The following is a 19,476-nucleotide window of genomic DNA, read 5'->3' on the forward strand; positions in this document are numbered from 1 at the left end:
TTAGTCTGACCCGTCACCCAGGACCTGTTTGCCTTGGGAGACCCTACCAGGGACATATAGCCCCCGACAACATAGCTCCTAGGATCACTCGGGTACTCAAACCCCTCCACCACAATAAGGTGGCGGTTCAAGGAGGGCAGTTCAAAAGCTTGTCCCATTTACAATAATGTTGTACAACCATGAAGAAACTGTTTGGCAATTTACATTTCACTGTCTGCAGGCTTGTGATAATTAAGAACACCCAATACTCACAATATGTTGGTAGAATTATCACAACATTGCAAATTTGGACGGTGACAGATTATGTGGCAGCTTTAGCTGCAACATGAGTAAAAAAAACAGGTACGACTTTAGAGAAAGTAGCATCACCCTCCATAAACCACACATAAACAGACCTTTTCAGTGTAGTGACAAGTGCACTGAATGTTTTTTTTTCCCTCCTTCTGTTGTTTGGGCATTGTAATGATGATGATTAACATTTGAATTTGCCATTTATTGATTTTCTGTTTCTGTTGCACATGTGCATGTTCTCACTGCAGAGAAAACAACTGTCTTAAACAGCTGAGATCAATCTAATGTGCTATTGATGAGTAACTTGGTGCAACTGCTCACTGTGAACTGAAAATAAATTATACTGTTTCATGCTAGTGCATCCCTGTGTGCGTACAACTGTTTAATTTATTGTCAGTCGTTTATTTATTGATAAAAGTCAAAGTTTGTTTTGCACTTGCAGTTCACATGACCAAAAGTGGACTTCCAACCCGACAAAGTGGACAACTGCACCGAGGCACCAAAACTCCAGGGCCTCCAAAGTCCCAGGTTTACTGTGTATCATTTGCCTTTTGGTAAATTTGTTACTTGCAAATTAAATTGGAAAGTTAAAGCACTCACAGTAGGTACAATACCAATTGGGTCCCACATACATATTATGAAATCTTGGGGCTTTTTATCTAAATCCATCTTTATTACCTTTGTTTATTTATCCTCACATGGTCCATTTTCTGAAATACAGTTTTGTCACATCAAATTACCACAAACTACTATAACAAACAGAAAAGCTGGGGCCAGGTAGTATTTCACTACAGGACTACTAGTTGGTTTTTGAGTCTCTGTGCAAAATAGAGCTGTGTAGCCTGCCACAGTACCGTACGTGCACTGCACAGCAACAAGGGCACTGAACGCATGTTTATTGATAAAGCAAGCATTAAAATAAAATATAAATCCTGTCTTACAGTAGCATCATAGTGTATCTAAATATAGTACATGTAACACTTTGTAGACATTGAATAAATTAAAACAAATCAATGTACTTTAATTAACCAGCAGGTTTTTCCATTCAGCTACCAACAATTAAAGATGAACCAAATCATAATTACAGGATATACACCTAATATTACACCTTAGCCTTGACAGTTCTTTTGTTTTAACATGTACAAATCAGCTAGAAGAAATAAGGAAGTATTCTCAACTAGTGCAACCAGTCCTGAAACCTTCAACATTATTCTGTCTGTAAGGAGCTGCAGTGTGAAAGGTGCAGTGGGAATGTTCACTTAATAATAAAACAATAAATCAATACAGGCAGCAACACTCAACATACTCACAGACATGGAATACACAGAAAGCTGATATTTTTTGTAATAAATACACATCAATGGACTTATGAATTTAAATGACTTTCTGCCTGTTTCTAGATAAGGTTTTATGACTGAGTTTGTGTGTGTATAAAACAGATTTTAGATGCTCACTGGTTCATCCGTTCTAATAATATGGAGTAAAGGAAAAACTGTGACAGATTCAGACTTTTGCATTTAAACAAATGTGCTGCTGGATGGTGAAGCCATGTGTGAACCATCCCAGGAAGTTGGATCAAGCACTGGCCTACGCAGTTGCACAAAAATTATGTCACAAGTGCTCATAGTCTTCCTGCATGTGCATATGCAAATAAGAAAGGCAACTGAAATTGTAGGATGGCGCTACTGTGAGGCAAAGACCACGTTTACATGCAGGATCCAGACATTTGGTCCAGGTTGAGTCAGTTATCTAATGTAGTATTCTGTATTGCTGGTATCAGCTCCTAAATTACTCTCATATCAGTCTCTCCATAGGCGGCGGCTGGCTGATACTCCACATCTCCACCCGCGATCCCTCCTTCTCCTGCCGACTGGGACTGTAAGTGCCATGGCTGGCGCGGCGGTTTAGTGCCACCACCAGGCCGACAGAGGTCAGGATGAGAATAAGCAGCAGGACAACAGACACCAGACTGATGGACAGTAGGAGGTCAGAGGTCAAACCCTCTGAGGTCAGCTGCAGGGAGGTGGGAAAGAGAAATACATGCTTAGTAGAAATGTCAAGAAAATGTTCTAAAGATGCTCTCACACAGAGCACATTGTTTATTTCTACATCCCACACTTTTTCTCCCAGTTACACAAACTCACACACACACACACACACACTTCCCTCCTGACTGCTGACGCTACACCAGGGGCTCCACGCGTGGTGCCAAAGTGCTGATGGATGTGTTTCCCAACTCGGCAGGTGGGCTGCGACCACCGGGAGCCTCGAGTTGCCACAGACTGAAACCTCCCTGCGTCTGCCGCCTCTCTCGCAGTTTGGCTACAGCCAGCGCCAGCCCCAGTATCACCACTATCGCCAAGCTAACCACAGTGCCAGCACGGCGGCCACCCACAAACTGTGTGGGGCATCTCACACACACACACACACACACACACATGCAATGCTGCCTGATGATCCTATCAGCAAAGACAAGGCACACACCACCAGAAAAACACTCGCACACCAAAAATATCTCATACAAACACGCACATGGTTCTTTTCAAGCAGGAAGAAAAGCTGTTATACATCAGGTGCCTGGAGGTGTTTTAATGACTTGTGAAACCTGCTAAGATTCATTTTTAACTTGCAGCCCTGTGGCCCTTTGATCTTCACACAGCAAAAGCTCACAAACAGCTTCACCACCAACCACAAACACAACTTCTCCATGCAAACACATGGATTTCTGACCTCACCAGTCAAACTTAGTCAAGACGAATCAAAGTTCCCAGTGCAGCAGGGGAGTGATTGTTAATGTTCATTATCCAGTAGCAGAAGACAGAACAGCAGATGTGATACATCAGTATGCACAACAGCCTTTAAGGCTGGTCATTTTCCATTCAGAGACTAAAACTGACAGTGAATTTCCTCTACTCATGGTTAATGTCTGTTAGCTGTCAGCCCTGGATTAGTTTATTCATCTGTAAGATAGATCTTCTTTGTCATTCAAATACGATTAAAAACACATCAGGGAAACACACTGCTGCACTGGGTGACATGTTTTTTTCATTACAAAACCCCAGACCCGGCTATGTTGCCCCAGATGCTTCGAGCGGCCATAATTTCCTGAAGGTAGCATGAATCAGAGTCAACTGCACATGTGTGAGATCTTGCACGAGCTCTCTGCTTTGTTTAGATTACCCTTACTTGCCACACTCAGGCCTGGTATTTGCTAATGAAGAAACATGTCACCCAGTGCATCAGTGATGTGTTTTCAATCGTTTTTGAACAATGGAGGTCTATGGCACCAAGAAGCTAATCCAGGACTGACACACTGATGGATATTAAAGAGTTCATGGTGCTTTTCCTTGTTTTCTGACTTATCTACAATGTTAAAATGGTGAATTATCACCTTAAATGTGACCATAAGCCCAAACATGAGTTGGACCTATGTTATTGTACTTCTGTGCAGAAGCAACTCGGTTTATACAAGCCTCGCAAACTCTCGCTTCCAAGACTTTTTTCTAACAATGGAAAGTATTACATGATAGTTTAAGGATTTTCCTTGAATGGCTCGAACGTGTCAGGTAGGATTTGAGGTACTGTCATAGTCAAAAACACAGCTCATTTGTCAAAGTTGTTTGATTATGTGTTGTCTGGAGGAGGCTGTCCTTGTGATATCGGGTTTTATCTTTCTGAAATAATTACTCTAGAGGTACCCAAGATAAAATATTAAATGGGTTGGAATGAGCATGGCATGGGCTCTTTAACTGTGAGTCCTGGCAATTCAGTATCAGTCTTAGTCTCTGTTAATATAGCATCAACTGGCCTTACCCTTTAAATAACACTCCATAACATTTAAAAGTCTGGCTGATACTATCTTCATAATTAAAGCATCTTCCTGAATTTATCAGGCTACACAAGGCTCTGAAAAAAAACCTTAGTAGTCAGTAAACTTTATGTTGAGCAATCGACATGGAGATAGATTTCAAATAAAAATACAAGTATCCATATCTCAAGGCAAAAAAAAAAACTTTCGCACTCATGCTCGACACTTTCTTTCCCTCGCTTCAGGTTCTTTGTTGACTCCTGGAAAGTGCTTACCTGTCACTGCAGCACAGTTGGCTTTGGCTGTCAGAGCAAGTGTGACACCAACGAGCCGGAGCAGCCTGCAGTCAGGACCTGCCATCAGTCACCAACTGCCACACACACAGACACCCAGGTGTCTAACTAACCAGCCTCTAAGGGACAAAGCAAGGCCACCCTGAAGCCTCTGCTGAGCAGCTACACACAGAGAGATGGCAGCTATGCTTCCCTGCTGTCAGCACTATCAACCTGCTCTGTGTGTGCCTGCCAGATAGACTGCCCTCATACATTTCTGTGAAACAGACCGAACTTCTGTGAATGCCACCAGCGCTCTTGCTGAAACTGCACTTCAGCGCCAGATGCTGCTTTTTTGCTGGGTAAGCACATTTCTCCTTCTCTGCTTCTCTTGCTCTCAAAGGATGGCTACATCAGTGCAGACACTGAAAAACTGCTTCCCATTTCCTCCCCCTCTCACCATTAGGGCTAGCTGTGCCTGTAAAGGACACACACACACACACACACACACACACACACACACAGACTTGAAACGTACGAGGTGGAAGAAAGGTGGCAGGTGTACGAAAGAGGAGTACCACTGCATATATACTACACAATCAAAAGTATGTAGACACCTGAACATTACACACATGCAGTACAGCATGTGATTGTTGACCCTTATTCCAAAACAACAGGCATAAATGCATCTATAACAGAATCTTATTTTCTGTGGAGGCTTTCCACAGAGTTTGGGACCTGGCTGCGAGTACTTGATCCCACTCACCAGTGGAAATGTGCACTGATGTTGAGTGATAAGGCTCAGAGTTCAGTGCAAGCCGGTCGGTTTTTTCTACATAAAACTCAGAAAATAATTTATTTAATCAGACAGATTTCTAATTTCAAACAGCAGTCGGGGGCCCTTATGAAATTTAAAAGGGAGGTTTCCTTGCTTCATTCCTCCTCTTTCCACTGGTCATTATAACATCTCTTCCTGATGTGCTTTGACTAATTCTGTCTACTGAAGCCTCACGGCTTCGCAGTAACAACTGCATAAACTTTGCACACTGTATGTTTTGCCCGCTAATCACTTACACTGAAAACACAATAGGAACGATTTTTTTAAATGGCCAGTATGTACAAAAGGAATGAGTACAACAAGCTCGACATATTTCAGTATTTATATCAGCAGCTGACTACTGTTTTAAGGCAGTCTTGAAAAAACTGTGAACCCCTCTTTTAACAACAATGGTAATTTTATGATAAATAGGAAAGAACATTTCATAAACAGTGAAAAATAGCCTCAGCCCACCAAAGGTATATGGACCGAGGTGTCCATATACTGTACTGCAGCATGCTGCTCTCACTCTGTGTGTGTGTGTGTGAGCTTCTCTGGGATGTAATCACACAACATCTTGTTAAGAGAGATTTAGTGTTTATGTCTGATGCCATGGTAACCACCTGATTACACACACACTTTCTGTCTGTGACACAGTGTTAGACACCAGTGAAAGGATTTGGAATACACTTAAATTAGTAAAAAAGTAAAATTTCTACTAAGGTGGCAATGAAGGAAACGGGTATGAAACAAATGTGTGGTTATGGAGGTAAAAAAAAATAGTTGAAAGAGATGAAAAGAGGACAAGGCAACACATGAAGTCCGAAGATTTTTATTTGACCACAATAGAGACAAAGACTAGATTTAAAGTGAGACAGAACATGAGGACAGAATATGAATGAGGAAAGAAAGACTGACATTAGAATCATACGTGCATCATTCAGCACAATGTCAGAACAACAACAACAGACAGACACAAACACATGCAGGTCTACCATGAGGAGCAGACATGTGCAGTGGTTCAGAGCATTATGAAATGCATCGACATTAGGGTACATATTGATTAGTTCTGCTCAAGCAGCACCAGATAATTTAGGCCTATAATGCCACACAAAGGAAGGGTTGGAGACAGCAATTTCTTCTTTGGTACAAAACAGCGCATAGCAGTCAGTAAGTCAGTCAGCACAGTGCTCTGATCGTACTTCGAGGGCAAAGCGAGACATCTTGTTATAGCCCCTCTAGGTGCTTTTGTAACTACAACACTGTTTTTCATAGTTCACACGTTCATCTGTATGGCGCTCCCGAAATCCAGTTCAGACACGACTGACAGTATCTGTTCAGTGAGAAACACTATAAATAACATATATTTTATACAGTAATGTTCCTCACTTCACCAAAAAGTGCTTTATTGAATTGTCAGTTATTGTGACCTGAACTGAACTGGCTGTTCCCTTTAGACCAGAATAACTATCATGCACAGCTTTGGGCTGTAATGAGTGTTTGACTTTTCAGTTAGTCAGATGAAGTTGATTTATGAAGCCAAATGTCCTTCTTCTAATTATGTGTCTGTTCAAACTGAATTTCTTTAAGGTTTGAGATATTGGTCAGACCAGATCAGCTGTTTTAATGGGTTGCTTTGAACAGAAACAATTAGTAATGGACCTTTAAAAAAATGTGTCACATTTTATAGATCTTAGTTAACTAATAAAGAGAATAATCAACAGATTAATTGAATTGATTAAAAGAAAATGATTTCATAGCAGCCCTAAACTATAGTTTGTTCATGTGGGTATTATAAGAAACTATTACCACTGTAATGTACAGCTAATTGAGTAATATAAATAACTATATTGTATAATGTGCTTCTGATTAGTAATTAGTCATTTTAAGGCACAGACACAGTGGTACTGCTAACTTGATGTCAAACTAGAGGAAACCTTAAGGTGCTGCTCATAAACACCTGACCTGTGCTTTGTATGGAAAAATACTGGGCTTTTCCAACACTTAAACACCTGTGCAAACCCAGCAGCAAAGCTTCATATCCTCCTCTTCACCATTCTATCCAAACAGTCACACACATGCACTCAGTCGTTTAATCCCCAGTCGACCTCTGGCTCATCATCCAGCCTGAGGATGAGGTAGGAGAGCAGCTGGAAGAGGTTCTGCCACAACAGTGCTGCCACATAAAAATAAATGTCGCTTACATCAATCTGGCACATTTCTCCAGCGTAGCTCATGTCGCACACACAAACAAACTTGTTGATGAGGTTGCGGCAGTAGCCTCCATTCAGACAGGGGTTGGACTTGCACTCATCCACCTCCTGCTCACAGCTGCAGACACAGAATTGCAGGTCAGTCGGAGACATTTGTGTCAAGAATGTGTTCAAATGGCTGCATGGTTGGATTTGGTGGCATAGGTTCTGCTCTTTAATGGAGCTCTCAAATAATCTGAGCTCTGCTGTGTGAGCCCCCAGCCCCCAAAAACATTAAATCTTAGTTATTAATTTAAAAAATGATAGCTATAATGAGAAGGTTAGGGTGGTAGAGGAAGCTGAGGCAGCAAAGTGACAAACGTCAGGATATAATGGCTGTATACCTGCATGAATATGACTGGGCATTGCTAGTCAGCTGATAGCCACACAGTTGGTGACTGAATGAAGGAGCCAGCAACTGTAAAGCATTGATTGAAGCAGCTGAAGCTAATCAGCTAAAGCGAGCTCTACTTCAGTGCTCTGCATGAAACTCCACAGAGAAATTGCAGGATCACATTACACCACTACATTTGCTCTTATCACAGTTCTCTTTCCTACCGGTGTCCAGTGAAGCCTGGTGGACAGTCACAGGAAAGCTCTCGGTCAGTGCAGTTGCCTCCATTAAAGCAGGTGTAGTTTCTGGTGTCATCACCGCACACTGAAACGGGCAGCCTGGGCTGGCTGGTAGAGGTGGACAGACATGTAAGAAGGGAAATGCCTATTTTATTTGTACTTTATTTGCAGCCATAGCATCAGAGGCAGTGAGAGGTTCATCAGGCCGTGTGCAACACGGGTTGACGTCTGCTAGAACCGGGAGATGCGGGCAAACAGAAGCTGTGTTTTTCTATTCTTCACAGGGGAGACAAAAGGTTTGGGAGAGGACCGGGACAATAAAATTTAAAATCTCTGGCAACTACTGACCAGCAGGATGTCAAATCACATGTACAAGAATCAACAAGCTGACCATTTCTAACAATTTTGGGCTCTATAGTCTTGTATTTGCTTGAAGCACAGCAGTTCGGTTCCAAAATTGCAATAATATAACTATTCATCTCTCAATGGTTACAAAACACAGGCTTTTTATTTTTATTTTGGGGAAAGCTACAGTTTTGGTAGATGAAGTTGTAATTTAGATGCCAGGACTGATTTTGAACTACAAATGTCACTCATTTGAAAGATATCTTATTTTAAAACAAACAGTGTCAGAGAGAAGATTAGCATTAGCTTTGCTTGGCATTTTGTAGCACACTATTGAACAAGAAAAAAAACAGACATCATACGTGATATTTGAGAGACAAATATCTAACAGGAAGCCAGCACCTGAGCACACCTCAGAAATAGAAAAAAAAAACTACTTACACATTTCTGACAACAATGTACCACGGTATTTCTTCAACGCGTTCACTGGGGAGGAACAGAAATAAAGATAGGGAGAGGGAGTATAAAGAGACAAAAACAAGACAGAGACAAAAAGACATCATTTTGATAAAAACTTTACAGCGTAGATGTTCCCTGTAAAAGGATGTGTGTAGCTTGTCTGGTGGTTTGCTTAGGGAGACACTTGTAAAGAGTTTCCTTGTGCAAAAGATGCGAAATGCAAGAGGCCGCGTGTTTACAGGATAAATGGTTAGAGGCGTTCCCGTGATGGTTCTCCAAGGCAAACGGTAGATGACGGGGAAGAAACTGGTGCTGAACCAGAGAGCCTTGTGTAGTGAGACACCAAGGCAAACTGAGGCCGTTTCTGGCTGACACTAGAATAGAAATGCAACTTCTGAGACGCTCACTGCAGGCATAGTTGAAATGCTGAACAGAGGCAAACACATGGAGACATTTACAGTGAAGACTTCAGGTGTGCTGTGGTGCGTTCCCTTTTCTGTGCAATTTTGGAACAATTATTTGTGTATTGTGTGTTTACTAACTTAGCCCTAAGCACAAAGTCATCTTTGGAGATAATGTTATTTTTGGGATTGTTTCCTCTTTTGTTGCTAGTCTGTTTTTAGCATAGAATAGTCAGTGATTATTCCTTGTTATTTTAATCTGTTTTATTGTTGTGGATTTTTTTTTTATCTGGAAAACATGTGAACTTACTTGCAGAAGGGTCCGGTGTAGTTCTCCAGGCAGAGGCAGCCATACCTGTCCGGCCCATGCAGACAGGTGCCTCCATGGGCACACAGGTGGTTTTCACACGTATCCACCTCCTCCTCACAGTCCACACCCGCGTAGCCAAACTCACAGGTGCACTTGTAGGTAAGTCCATTCACACTGCAGCTGCCATGGACACAGGGAGCGGAAGCACAGGTGTTGATGAGGAAATCACAGCGTTGCCCGGCCCAACCCTCAGCACAGGTGCAGTTGTGGGTGTCGAAGAGGTCCTGGCACTCGCCTCCATTCAGGCAGGGGTTGGGCTCACACACGGAGGCCCCACTGCAGCCAGGAAATGGTTTATGCGATGATGTCTGGATAAACTGCTCCTCCTGCAGACGTGGAAAGTTCACATCAGAGGAAGTGAAGTAAGGCAGGGCAATGCCGCCCAGCTCCACAGTGCTCAGACAGCCAGCTAGGGACCAGCTGCCATCAGGGTTCAGGCCCCCCAGGAGGATGTCCACCCCCTGCCTGAGGAAATCCAGGTTGCCTCCTCGACTCCTGGAAATGCTTGCCTCCTCTATTTCATTGTCCAGCACTAAAATCCACTGGGACGATTGTGCCCATGGCATTACCATGAACACGTGGATGTTATGCCATGCCCCTCATCCTCACTGTAATTTAAAGTGATGCCCTGAAGCTCCATGAAGAGGAAACCGTTCTGGACAGAGAGCGTGATGAACGCCGAGTCCTTCCTTGCATGTAGAATAGCTGCATTACGCTTCCGTGTGCGCAGGTTTAGGGAGAGGTTAGTTAGGTTGCGGGATATGTGGCCATTTCCCCGATAGGATAACACAGTGCTGCCATTCAGGAAAGTTGCATTGGAGTAGCCTAGGAGATTAAGAGAAAATATTTGCCATGTACATTTGTTTACACATTTACATGTTTAACTTAGTGCCATTGAAACATCCTTTGTCAGTTGACTGCTACTGTACTTTGTGAGTATCCACTGGCACTATGCTCCAGAATACAATGAGGGGAGGAGACAAGAGTGCCTGTTTCTAATTTAAAGATCAGAGTGACAACAGGCTAAGGGTGTAGTTTTGCAAATGGATGGCAGGGACATGTCTTTACCAATATTGGAACAAACCCATGGGCATTGCCCTTCATATTAGATCATTATGATGTGCCTGACTGACTGAAGGGGAGGGAGCCAACTAAAGCTCATATTACATGCAAATGTCATATTTGCTCCCAGACACGGAGGAGATGGTAACTAGAATTATTTTGTATGTCAGAAGCATACAACAAGGCATTTCCCTGTCTGATAACGTTAAAATCCTTTTAGGTAGCTACATGAGGTCATTCATAGGATGTATCTGTAAGGAGCAGGTGATTATTCCTCAGTGAGTTAATCACTGAACATGACGTGACTTACAGGACAGACAAGCGAAAAACCAAATCATCACTAATCTCAGCAACAAAAAAAGCACAGCAGTCCTCAGACCAATACCAGAGCTGTGGATCTGAGCTTTGACATGAGTCACAGTGAAGTTACAAAAATGAGCACTTCGGGCTTGATGTGTATTTGAGTGCTTTAAGGTACCTTAATTAAATCTATAATTGCCAACACACTTGAGACTTGAAAGCATTCATTTTTTAAGTGTTGGCCTGGTAAAATCCCAGAACAATGACAAATACATTAGACGGTGTCAGGCAGGCATGTAGCTGCACATGATATATGTACTTCTGATTTACCGATAAAGGTTTGTGACCTTACTTGTTCACAAGGGCTTGAGACTTGACTTAAAACTTATTCTGAAAGACTTCAGACTGATTCATTTGGACTTTACTTACATTCATATCCCCCCTTTAGCATCCTGCACTCTGAGTCTGTGGGACAAGGTGACAGCTCACACCACCTGACCTCCTCACAGCGCCGCCCTGCTGTGCTGGAGGGGCAGCTGCAGGTGAAGTCATCCCACGTGGAGTAGCACATCCCCCCATTGAGACACGGGTTGCTCTTAAGGATGAGAAATTGATACAGATATATGTGAATGCTTTCAAAGACCCTGTCAGTGGGAATAAAGCCTAAAAATAAAAGGTTAACAAAACTTATAAAAGGACACCAACATTTTGTAAATTTGTATTTCACTCACGCTGCAGGCATTGTCCCCTGAGCACCCAGCAGTCACGTTCTCCATGAGCTCTAGGGGATAAGATCTCACTGAGGTGTCCAGCCCAAAGAACTGCAACCTGTTTATGTTGATCCTCAGGTCCTGGACACAGCCTTTGAAATATCCACCAAACACTGATGTTGTCCTCCTGTTCAACAGACCTCCCACAAACACAGTATTTCCTGCTTGGACATTAACCATCCTGACCATGACATCACCCTGTTTCTGACCTGATGCATACAGCATCATATGATCCTCCATCACCTCTACACTCACAAAGTGGACTTCCCCATCGTCAACTGTACTCTCTGACTTCAGCCTCTCAGTGTTATGGAGCTGAACTGTGACTTTGCCATTCTCAAGCCACATGTGCAAGTACTGGCTGCTGCTGTTGGCGAGCGCCAGGATAAGTCCACTGTTTCTCCGTGTACGCAAGAAAAGGGAGATGGAGAGGTTGTGACCCAGATCATCGGTGACAGTGAATGCAGCATAACTGTGAGAGTCCTCATTCCCAAATCGCGCAGTCACATGTTCTGCAAAAAGGATGATCAAGATAGGTCAGTAAAATGTTTCGTCAAGTTAAAGGGGACTGAGTGTCAGGAAAGCATCAGTTTCAAATTGGCTCATACAGTATGTTATGAGATTAATTACTGAGCATCAAAAGGATTGTATCAGGTCTACTTAGTTGTAGTGAAAACCCAAAGGCAGAAAAAAACACTACTCAACCAAAGGCAAAAAGAAAGAATGTGAGAAAGTTGTGTGCATCTGGTGTGTGTCAGTGTCCACCATGTACAACTGAATGGTGTTCTTAATGCTCTTTTAATATTTTTCATTCCGTTTTTGCCTCTAATTTTACTTTCAGTGCCGGGGTGTACAGTTATCTTTCTTTTCATGTGCTGAGCATAGAAACTAAACATTTAGTAATAAAAGGAATTGTGATAGATCTAAATCTAAACTGTTCAGTATTTTCAATTGAGGCTTCAGCAAATCATGTCACCTTTTCATTCAATGTATCTAAAGTACTGATCATAGTTTTCCACAGTTTACTGAATGTTGTGCAGTGTTCTTGCATATACTTTATATTTCCAAAGTAGAATCCCCTTATATCCTTAATCCAGTGCGTGAGATACGTAAGAGGATCTCTGCCTCTGTCTTTTGCTGTGGCTTTTGATTGGCCTCATCTCTGCTCCCTTATCTTATGTTACACATCAGCAGCTAGTACTATTTCTTCCATTGTCATTTAATCTGGTCATTTTAAAGCTTAAAGGCGAATCTCATTTTGGAGATTAGTTACACCAAACTTTTCCTTACTTTTTTTGCTTATTTGTTTTGTTTTTGTTTTGTCAAAAATCTCAGTTTGATGGTACTAGTAGATATAGAAAATCAAAATCTAATCCCAACTGTTACACTGTGTCACTGCTATTTGTCTTTCCAGTTTCCCCATCTGCTGAAGGTTATTTCAAAGCTGGAAACATACCCTTCTCGCAGTCCTGCCCCTCATAAGGCCTTGGACACCAGCACCCGTAGCTCTGCCACAGGTTGACACATTGCCCTCTGTTTTGGCACGGCACGTCCAGGCAGCGGTCCCTGTGGCTGCAGCCAGGGGACACATTAACAACAGAATCTTTCAGCCATTCCTCAGGGACAATGAGCTGCCAGTCCACAAACACATCCCGCATGCAGCCAATGAATGCTGGAAGTGGAGCGTACTTGCTGGAACCATTTGATTCCTCAGGCACTCCTCCGATATAAGTGTTCTGAGGACGCAAAACCAGCCCGGCCATGGTGCTTTGGACTTGGGCCACCTTGTAGCAGGGCTGGCTCCCATATCTCCTAGCATTATCCAAGAGTTTCAGGCTGAGCACCCAGTTTCCAAGCACAGCCTCTACAGAATGCCATTCTCCATCTGTGACATTGCATGGAATCTCCAAAACCTGACTTGGGCTCTCTGCTTCAGTTCCAGCTGAGGAGTCCATCCTTAGCGTGAGACGAAGCCGTCCTCCCTCCAGCTCCAGGTTTAGCAGTAGCCCCGTGGTGTTCCGCTGGAATAACGCTGCTCTGGGCAGAACAGTCTTGAAGCTGAGGGTGATGTTGCAAGAGACCTCAGTATCCACCAGGGGGCTCTGAAGTAGCAGGTAGCCCCTATGTTCAAAGGAAAATGTGGTGGAAGTCTTACAGAGGGGTCCAGTGTACCCAGGTGAGCAGGAGCAGGTGTAACCGTGAGTCCCATTCAACAGGAAAGGAGAACAGGAGCCTTGGTTCTGGCATTCATGACCCTCGCAGCCCACCAGCTTCACCTCACAGTTTACACCTCCATAGAGATTTCCATCTTGACTCCATCTGAGACAGTGGCAAATGTAGCCTCCGACATGGCTCTCACACCTGCCCTTATTCTGGCAGGGTCTAGAGTCGCACTGGTCTATCACCTCCTGGCAAAGGGAACCTGTCAGCATGAGAAGTTCAGACATACAAATTCTAAACATGAGTGCAGATGCAAATTTTGTACTGTGGCATGATCATTGTGCTTTATCAAAAGGAAGTTCTGACATTATTCTTTGTTCAGTAGTATTTTTATAAGCAAAATGACTTCCCTGCTGTGAGTAACAGGTCACATTCATACACTCATGCTGGGTTGTTACGTGGACCAGTTGCATAATGACTGCTAGTGCAGGAAAACACTGGAGACTTCAAATCTAACACAAATGCATTGAGTAAACATTTTGTCATATGGAACACCTACAAGTTTTGTAGTACAACACAGCACACTGAAGTTATTTATCTGCTTCATATTGAATGAAGAAAAAGTAAAATCCATTGCCTATTATGTAAAACCTATAGTAAATATCTATTTATATAAAGATGTGGTTTGATGTTACCTGCTCCAAGCAACAGAATTCCCCAGATCCATGTTGTCCACATCATGCTGTCACTTTTTCCTCCAGATAAACCCCAAACTCGTCCAACTGCACCATATCAATTTTCATGTGTACAGCCCACCCCAGTGAAGGTCTGTGCCTTGTCTGCTTCTCTACAACCACATACTGTAGGGCTGAATAGCTTCAGTAAGGAGACCAACAAAGCCAGATCCCAGGGATTAAACTAATGCTATTTGGCTACCTTACTGAGTCAGTGCAGGAACAGCTCACAATCTTACCTGCATTGCTAGATCGGATTTTGTGTAAGCAAAAGACCCAGAATTTTCCATATTTGCAACTGAAAAGTATAATTTGATGTAACATCAACAACATAACATAAATGGAAACAGCATAACAATGAGACTCAAAGCTACTACACATAGTATACATCAGTTGTCTGGTTATAGAATCTTTCATATTATTGTGATTGCTTAGATTTTTGTTATTAAAAGACGGAACAATACAGTCCAAAAAATGGTTCAGCTTAGGAGCGGTCTTCTTTGTACTACCACTGAGGGGTGCTAAAATAATGAAAATGTCAAACCTGATTGCTAGTGCTATCAGAGAGGACAATTCATCAACAGACTTCACATCTGTCTTTGCCAACTGTCTTCTGCCACAGTCACTGTCCAAAGTGGTGATGGAGCTGTCCTGGGAGTTCTATGATCTGTGCAATAAGGCTCCCAACAGCAGTGACCGATGGCCAGTAGTTTTCACTAATCAGCCTTACACTTGTCCTCTTCCATTAGCTCACTATACTGTACACAGGTCCCTACATACTATGGAATGCACTGGAGAATACCTGCTGCTGTACAGCAATTAGGGACTTGCATAACACATAATTAATTCAGTTTGGTTAATCAGAATAAATGACCTGCTGTTCCTGGAGGACAGCTGCAGATGTACCCTGCAGCATGCTGGTGGTCATAGTATTCAGGCAGCAGAGGTTCACTGCCATACAGGGCCTGCCATGACCTCTCAATGCAGTGGCCTCCGTGCATGCAGGGGCTGCTGATGCACTCATTGATGTCTAGCTCACATTGATGCCCTTCAAACCCTGTGGGATGAGGAAGCAGACAATGTTTCAGATGGGAATAATGCACAAGATTATGAAACCTTATTTAGATTAGGTAATGTGATTCAAAACATACTGTTTTAGTTTAAAACACCATAACCCGGCCCAGACGAGATTTTACTTTTGATTCAAATGTATTATTAGTGTTTTGGATGTATTCACTACTTGCACATAGACAGCTGTAAACACACTGAGTATGAATGTCATGATACCACAGTGGGTATACAAATGTAAATTCATCTACATGGCACCAAATATTTGATTATGATTTACTTGAAGTATACTTCTGTTTTGCCCACTGTTGTATCTCATTTTCATAGCATTGTCTTATTCTTTGTTTGCAGCTATATTTCATGTTTCATTAAAATGCCAAAAGTTGTAACTCAGTGGTTCATTTACCTGGCCAGCACTCACAAGTGTAGTTACCCCGGTTGTCCCTACAGATGGCGCTGTTGAAGCATGGTTCAGAGTGGCATGATGGTAGTGGTGTCTCACAGTGTCTGCCAGTGAAGGCTGTGTGAGAGCAGTCACAGCTATATCTGAGACGATTAAACAGTATGAAGATTAAGATTAGAAATCAAATAAATGAGATTATTTGCAGCATCTCCACAGTTTGTGCTCATATATGTAAAACTAAAATGTATCAGTATGTGTTATATTTAAGAGTTCAACTTGCCTAAACTTGGCAAGAGCTACTTCTTTTCTCCAACTGGGGCTGGGCTACTTACTCATTCACTCCATCTATACACAGAGCCCCATTCTGGCATCGCTGCTCTTGGCACTCATCAACATCAATTTCGCACCGGTGTCCTTGGAAACCTGGCAGGCAGGTGCAAGTGAACCCACCAGTGTAGCCATGGCAACTGCCGCCACTGAGACAAGGCTGTGATTGACACTCATCAATCTGGACCTCACAAGTAGGCCCTGTGAACATCAAAGCAAAACAGATGTCAGAGAGCGAGTGAGCATGCAGCATAGAGCGAGGGCAGAGGGCAAAAATGAACAAAGCTTTTATGTGGACTGGCTGTGATCATGTGTTGGCTGCACTTTTATCTCACAGCAAGGACCTGCAGATGTTTGCTACTCTAAAACAGACAAACCTAAAAACATTACAGTATGTACAGTGCCTCCTACAATGAATCCCTGCACTGGTACTTTAAAGAATCTACATATTATCTTAATGCAAAATGGTGGAAGATCATGAGAATTAAAGTTCAGCATGAAATAATACACGTGAAAAGATTCTATTTTTGGGGCCTAACTATTTGCATCAACAATTTAAAAACTCATTGATTACTTTTGTGTCATAATGCTGCAGCCTCATAGAGCTTTCAGCAGTAAAGCTTTGGGTAGCTTTAGTTACTTATTTGTAACATTGCTAAACATAACAGAGGCTTAAGTCATATATAACAGTAGTATACAAAAAGGATAACATGTTACTATCTAAAGAAATGTCCATGCACAGTTCTTCCTACTCACCCGTGAACATAGGAGAACACAGACAGGAGAACCTGCCCACTGCATCCACACAGGTGGCTCCGTTCCTGCAGGGCTGTGAAACACACTCATTCACATCAATCTGACAGTGAGAACCCTGGAAACCCGGCACACAGAAGCATGCGTAGCTGTCCTTGCTACTTCTGCATATCGCCCTGTTTTGGCACGGGTTCGGAGAGCACAGGTTCACATCTGGAGGTAGCCTGTCAGGAGATGCACCTACAGTATAAGAAGATCACATTTTGAACTATTAACATCAAAAAAATCATTATTATTTTGGGTGTTTAGGCTGCACAGATAAACAAAACCAATAGTTTTATTCCCCCTGTTAAAACATATTTGCAGTATGCTTCTTATCCCACTGATATCTTAGAACAGAACAACACAGAGCATGTTACAGCAAAAATCACATTGATGACTTATAATGAAATATTAAGTGTTAGATTAAAAAAAGTTGCTTGCTCTCTATCAGCAGGTGAAACTTCTCAAGAAGATATGTGACCATTACAAAAAGAATACAGTCAGTAATCCTTTGATTGACTCCAGAGCAGCTCTTGGTCACTACTTTAGTTTTATTGTGGAATGAAGCTCTTTTATTTGTATTTAGCTTTCACTAAAAATACTTTGTCAGTACAAAGGACTTTCGAATGAGGGGCTGCTCAAGGCGTGATGGCTGGCTGCCATGGTAACCAATTTCACTGTTTGGTTTCAGCGTTCATTGTATTTCCATGGTGACTGCATCCAACCATAGTCAGTAATTTAAGGCATTTACTCTTTTACATTTTAGGGTGTATTTTAATCAGCCGGACATTAATGCCACACTGCCAGATGTCTGGATCTAGGTCTCATTACAATACACGCAGCCAACATATGCTATACATACTGATTAGAGAATTAACACTTCATCCTCCTCAGTAATCAGGAAGCATTAATTCTCATAATGTGTATGACTTAATCATGCTCCATAAACATTGTCTTCTACTTAAAGACTAATTGCCAGAACTAGCCTAGATTTGCAGTTCTTTTATTGAGATTTAATCATTTAGTTGTCAAGATCATTGAAAATATCATCATATAGCTGTACATATAACTGTACACAACTGTACTGAGATGGTGATGCTCCCATAACTTCCTTAAAAATTATTTTCAACATACAGTAGTTCTAGACATAATATAATAAAAATCCAGCTTGGCACAGTGTATTTGATACCCTAAAACTCAAAACAAGCTTCTGTGTGTTTGAGACAATGATCCTCATATTCCAAGTAAAGTGTATAAGGAGACAATGAGGCATGATGCCACAAAAAGGAGGCTTCAAATCAGATGAGCAAGTGCTGCTTATTTTAGATGATAATCAGAGTGCACCATGTTTCTAAAAGCCTTGAAAGCAGTATATGGATATTGGATGGATGTGTGTAAGTGTGTTTTTGTGCAATTGGTGCAAAAAAGGTTTGACATGATAATGAAGCCGGATACCACAAATGTAGCCACATTGATGTGAACAGAAATATCCCGATATTCATGCAGAGTAATCATCCTTCAAGAGCCCAATCAGACAGAGTGCAGACTATAATGACACAGAAGAGCACAATAACACTTGGGCCGCCATCTTGACCAACTCGGGCACCAATCTTCTGTCATTTGTGCAGCTGGGTTCTCCAGTAGCAACTTATAAATGTCTATACGGGCTCAGTGTGACTGAGGTACGGGCTAAGTGGCCTGGGGGTGTGATGAAGATAATGAGCAGTGTTGCTTTGACCATATACCTATATTAGCATTCATTATTCATGAGGATTAGCCACCAGTTCAGACCACATTAGTGCCACATGGCACAGCAATGTATAGTATAGTCTGTACATTATGGCTTAAGACTTAAAATCTTATAACCACTAGGTAAGAACCTTTTGACCATCCATGGATTTTTTAAAGAAAACATGACAGTGGTGTCTGCTTCTCATTGAATCCGCTGGTCTTTCAGTATTCCCCCTGAGGCTGAGTTCAGAGGATTCAGAGCCAGGCCGGTTGCCTATTTGAGACACATCTCCAGCCAGCCACACATCCCCTCCCAGGGCATGTAGGCTTTTTCATATGCAAAATACTTTTAAGGGTCTTTGTTTGGTTCTATCTGGGAGTCCTTGAATGGCACATGCAGGGCACCTGATATCTCCTCAGGACTGATGGATGCTGCCAGTGTCTTTATGACTGTTTGTTTCAGTAGTGATAAGAAGACGTTGTTGGGAGAATTGTAGAACCAGAGGCATACAGAATAGTAGCCTCCATCCCCCTTTTG

The 19,476-nt window shown here is 42.3% G+C and overlaps 1 protein-coding gene across 1 annotated transcript in view; it reads right to left on the reverse strand.

Annotated features, from left to right (window-relative positions):
- Positions 1 to 967: 967 nt before the first annotated feature.
- The window catches only part of crb1 (crumbs cell polarity complex component 1), a 19,364-nt gene continuing 855 nt past the window's right edge, over positions 968 to 19,476 (reverse strand). The window contains 13 exon segments of the mRNA XM_020612104.1: positions 968 to 2,304; positions 7,393 to 7,519; positions 7,999 to 8,121; positions 8,800 to 8,844; positions 9,529 to 10,189; positions 10,192 to 10,413; positions 11,380 to 11,545; positions 11,682 to 12,232; positions 13,177 to 14,142; positions 15,489 to 15,671; positions 16,089 to 16,228; positions 16,418 to 16,613; positions 17,169 to 17,405. Coding sequence (XP_020467760.1) covers positions 2,086 to 2,304; positions 7,393 to 7,519; positions 7,999 to 8,121; positions 8,800 to 8,844; positions 9,529 to 10,189; positions 10,192 to 10,413; positions 11,380 to 11,545; positions 11,682 to 12,232; positions 13,177 to 14,142; positions 15,489 to 15,671; positions 16,089 to 16,228; positions 16,418 to 16,613; positions 17,169 to 17,405 — 3,836 coding nt within the window. The 3' untranslated portion in view covers positions 968 to 2,085.

The sequence above is a fragment of the Monopterus albus genome, unplaced genomic scaffold (genome assembly GCF_001952655.1).
Source record: "Monopterus albus unplaced genomic scaffold, M_albus_1.0 scaffold120.1, whole genome shotgun sequence".
Lineage (NCBI taxonomy): Eukaryota > Metazoa > Chordata > Actinopteri > Synbranchiformes > Synbranchidae > Monopterus > Monopterus albus.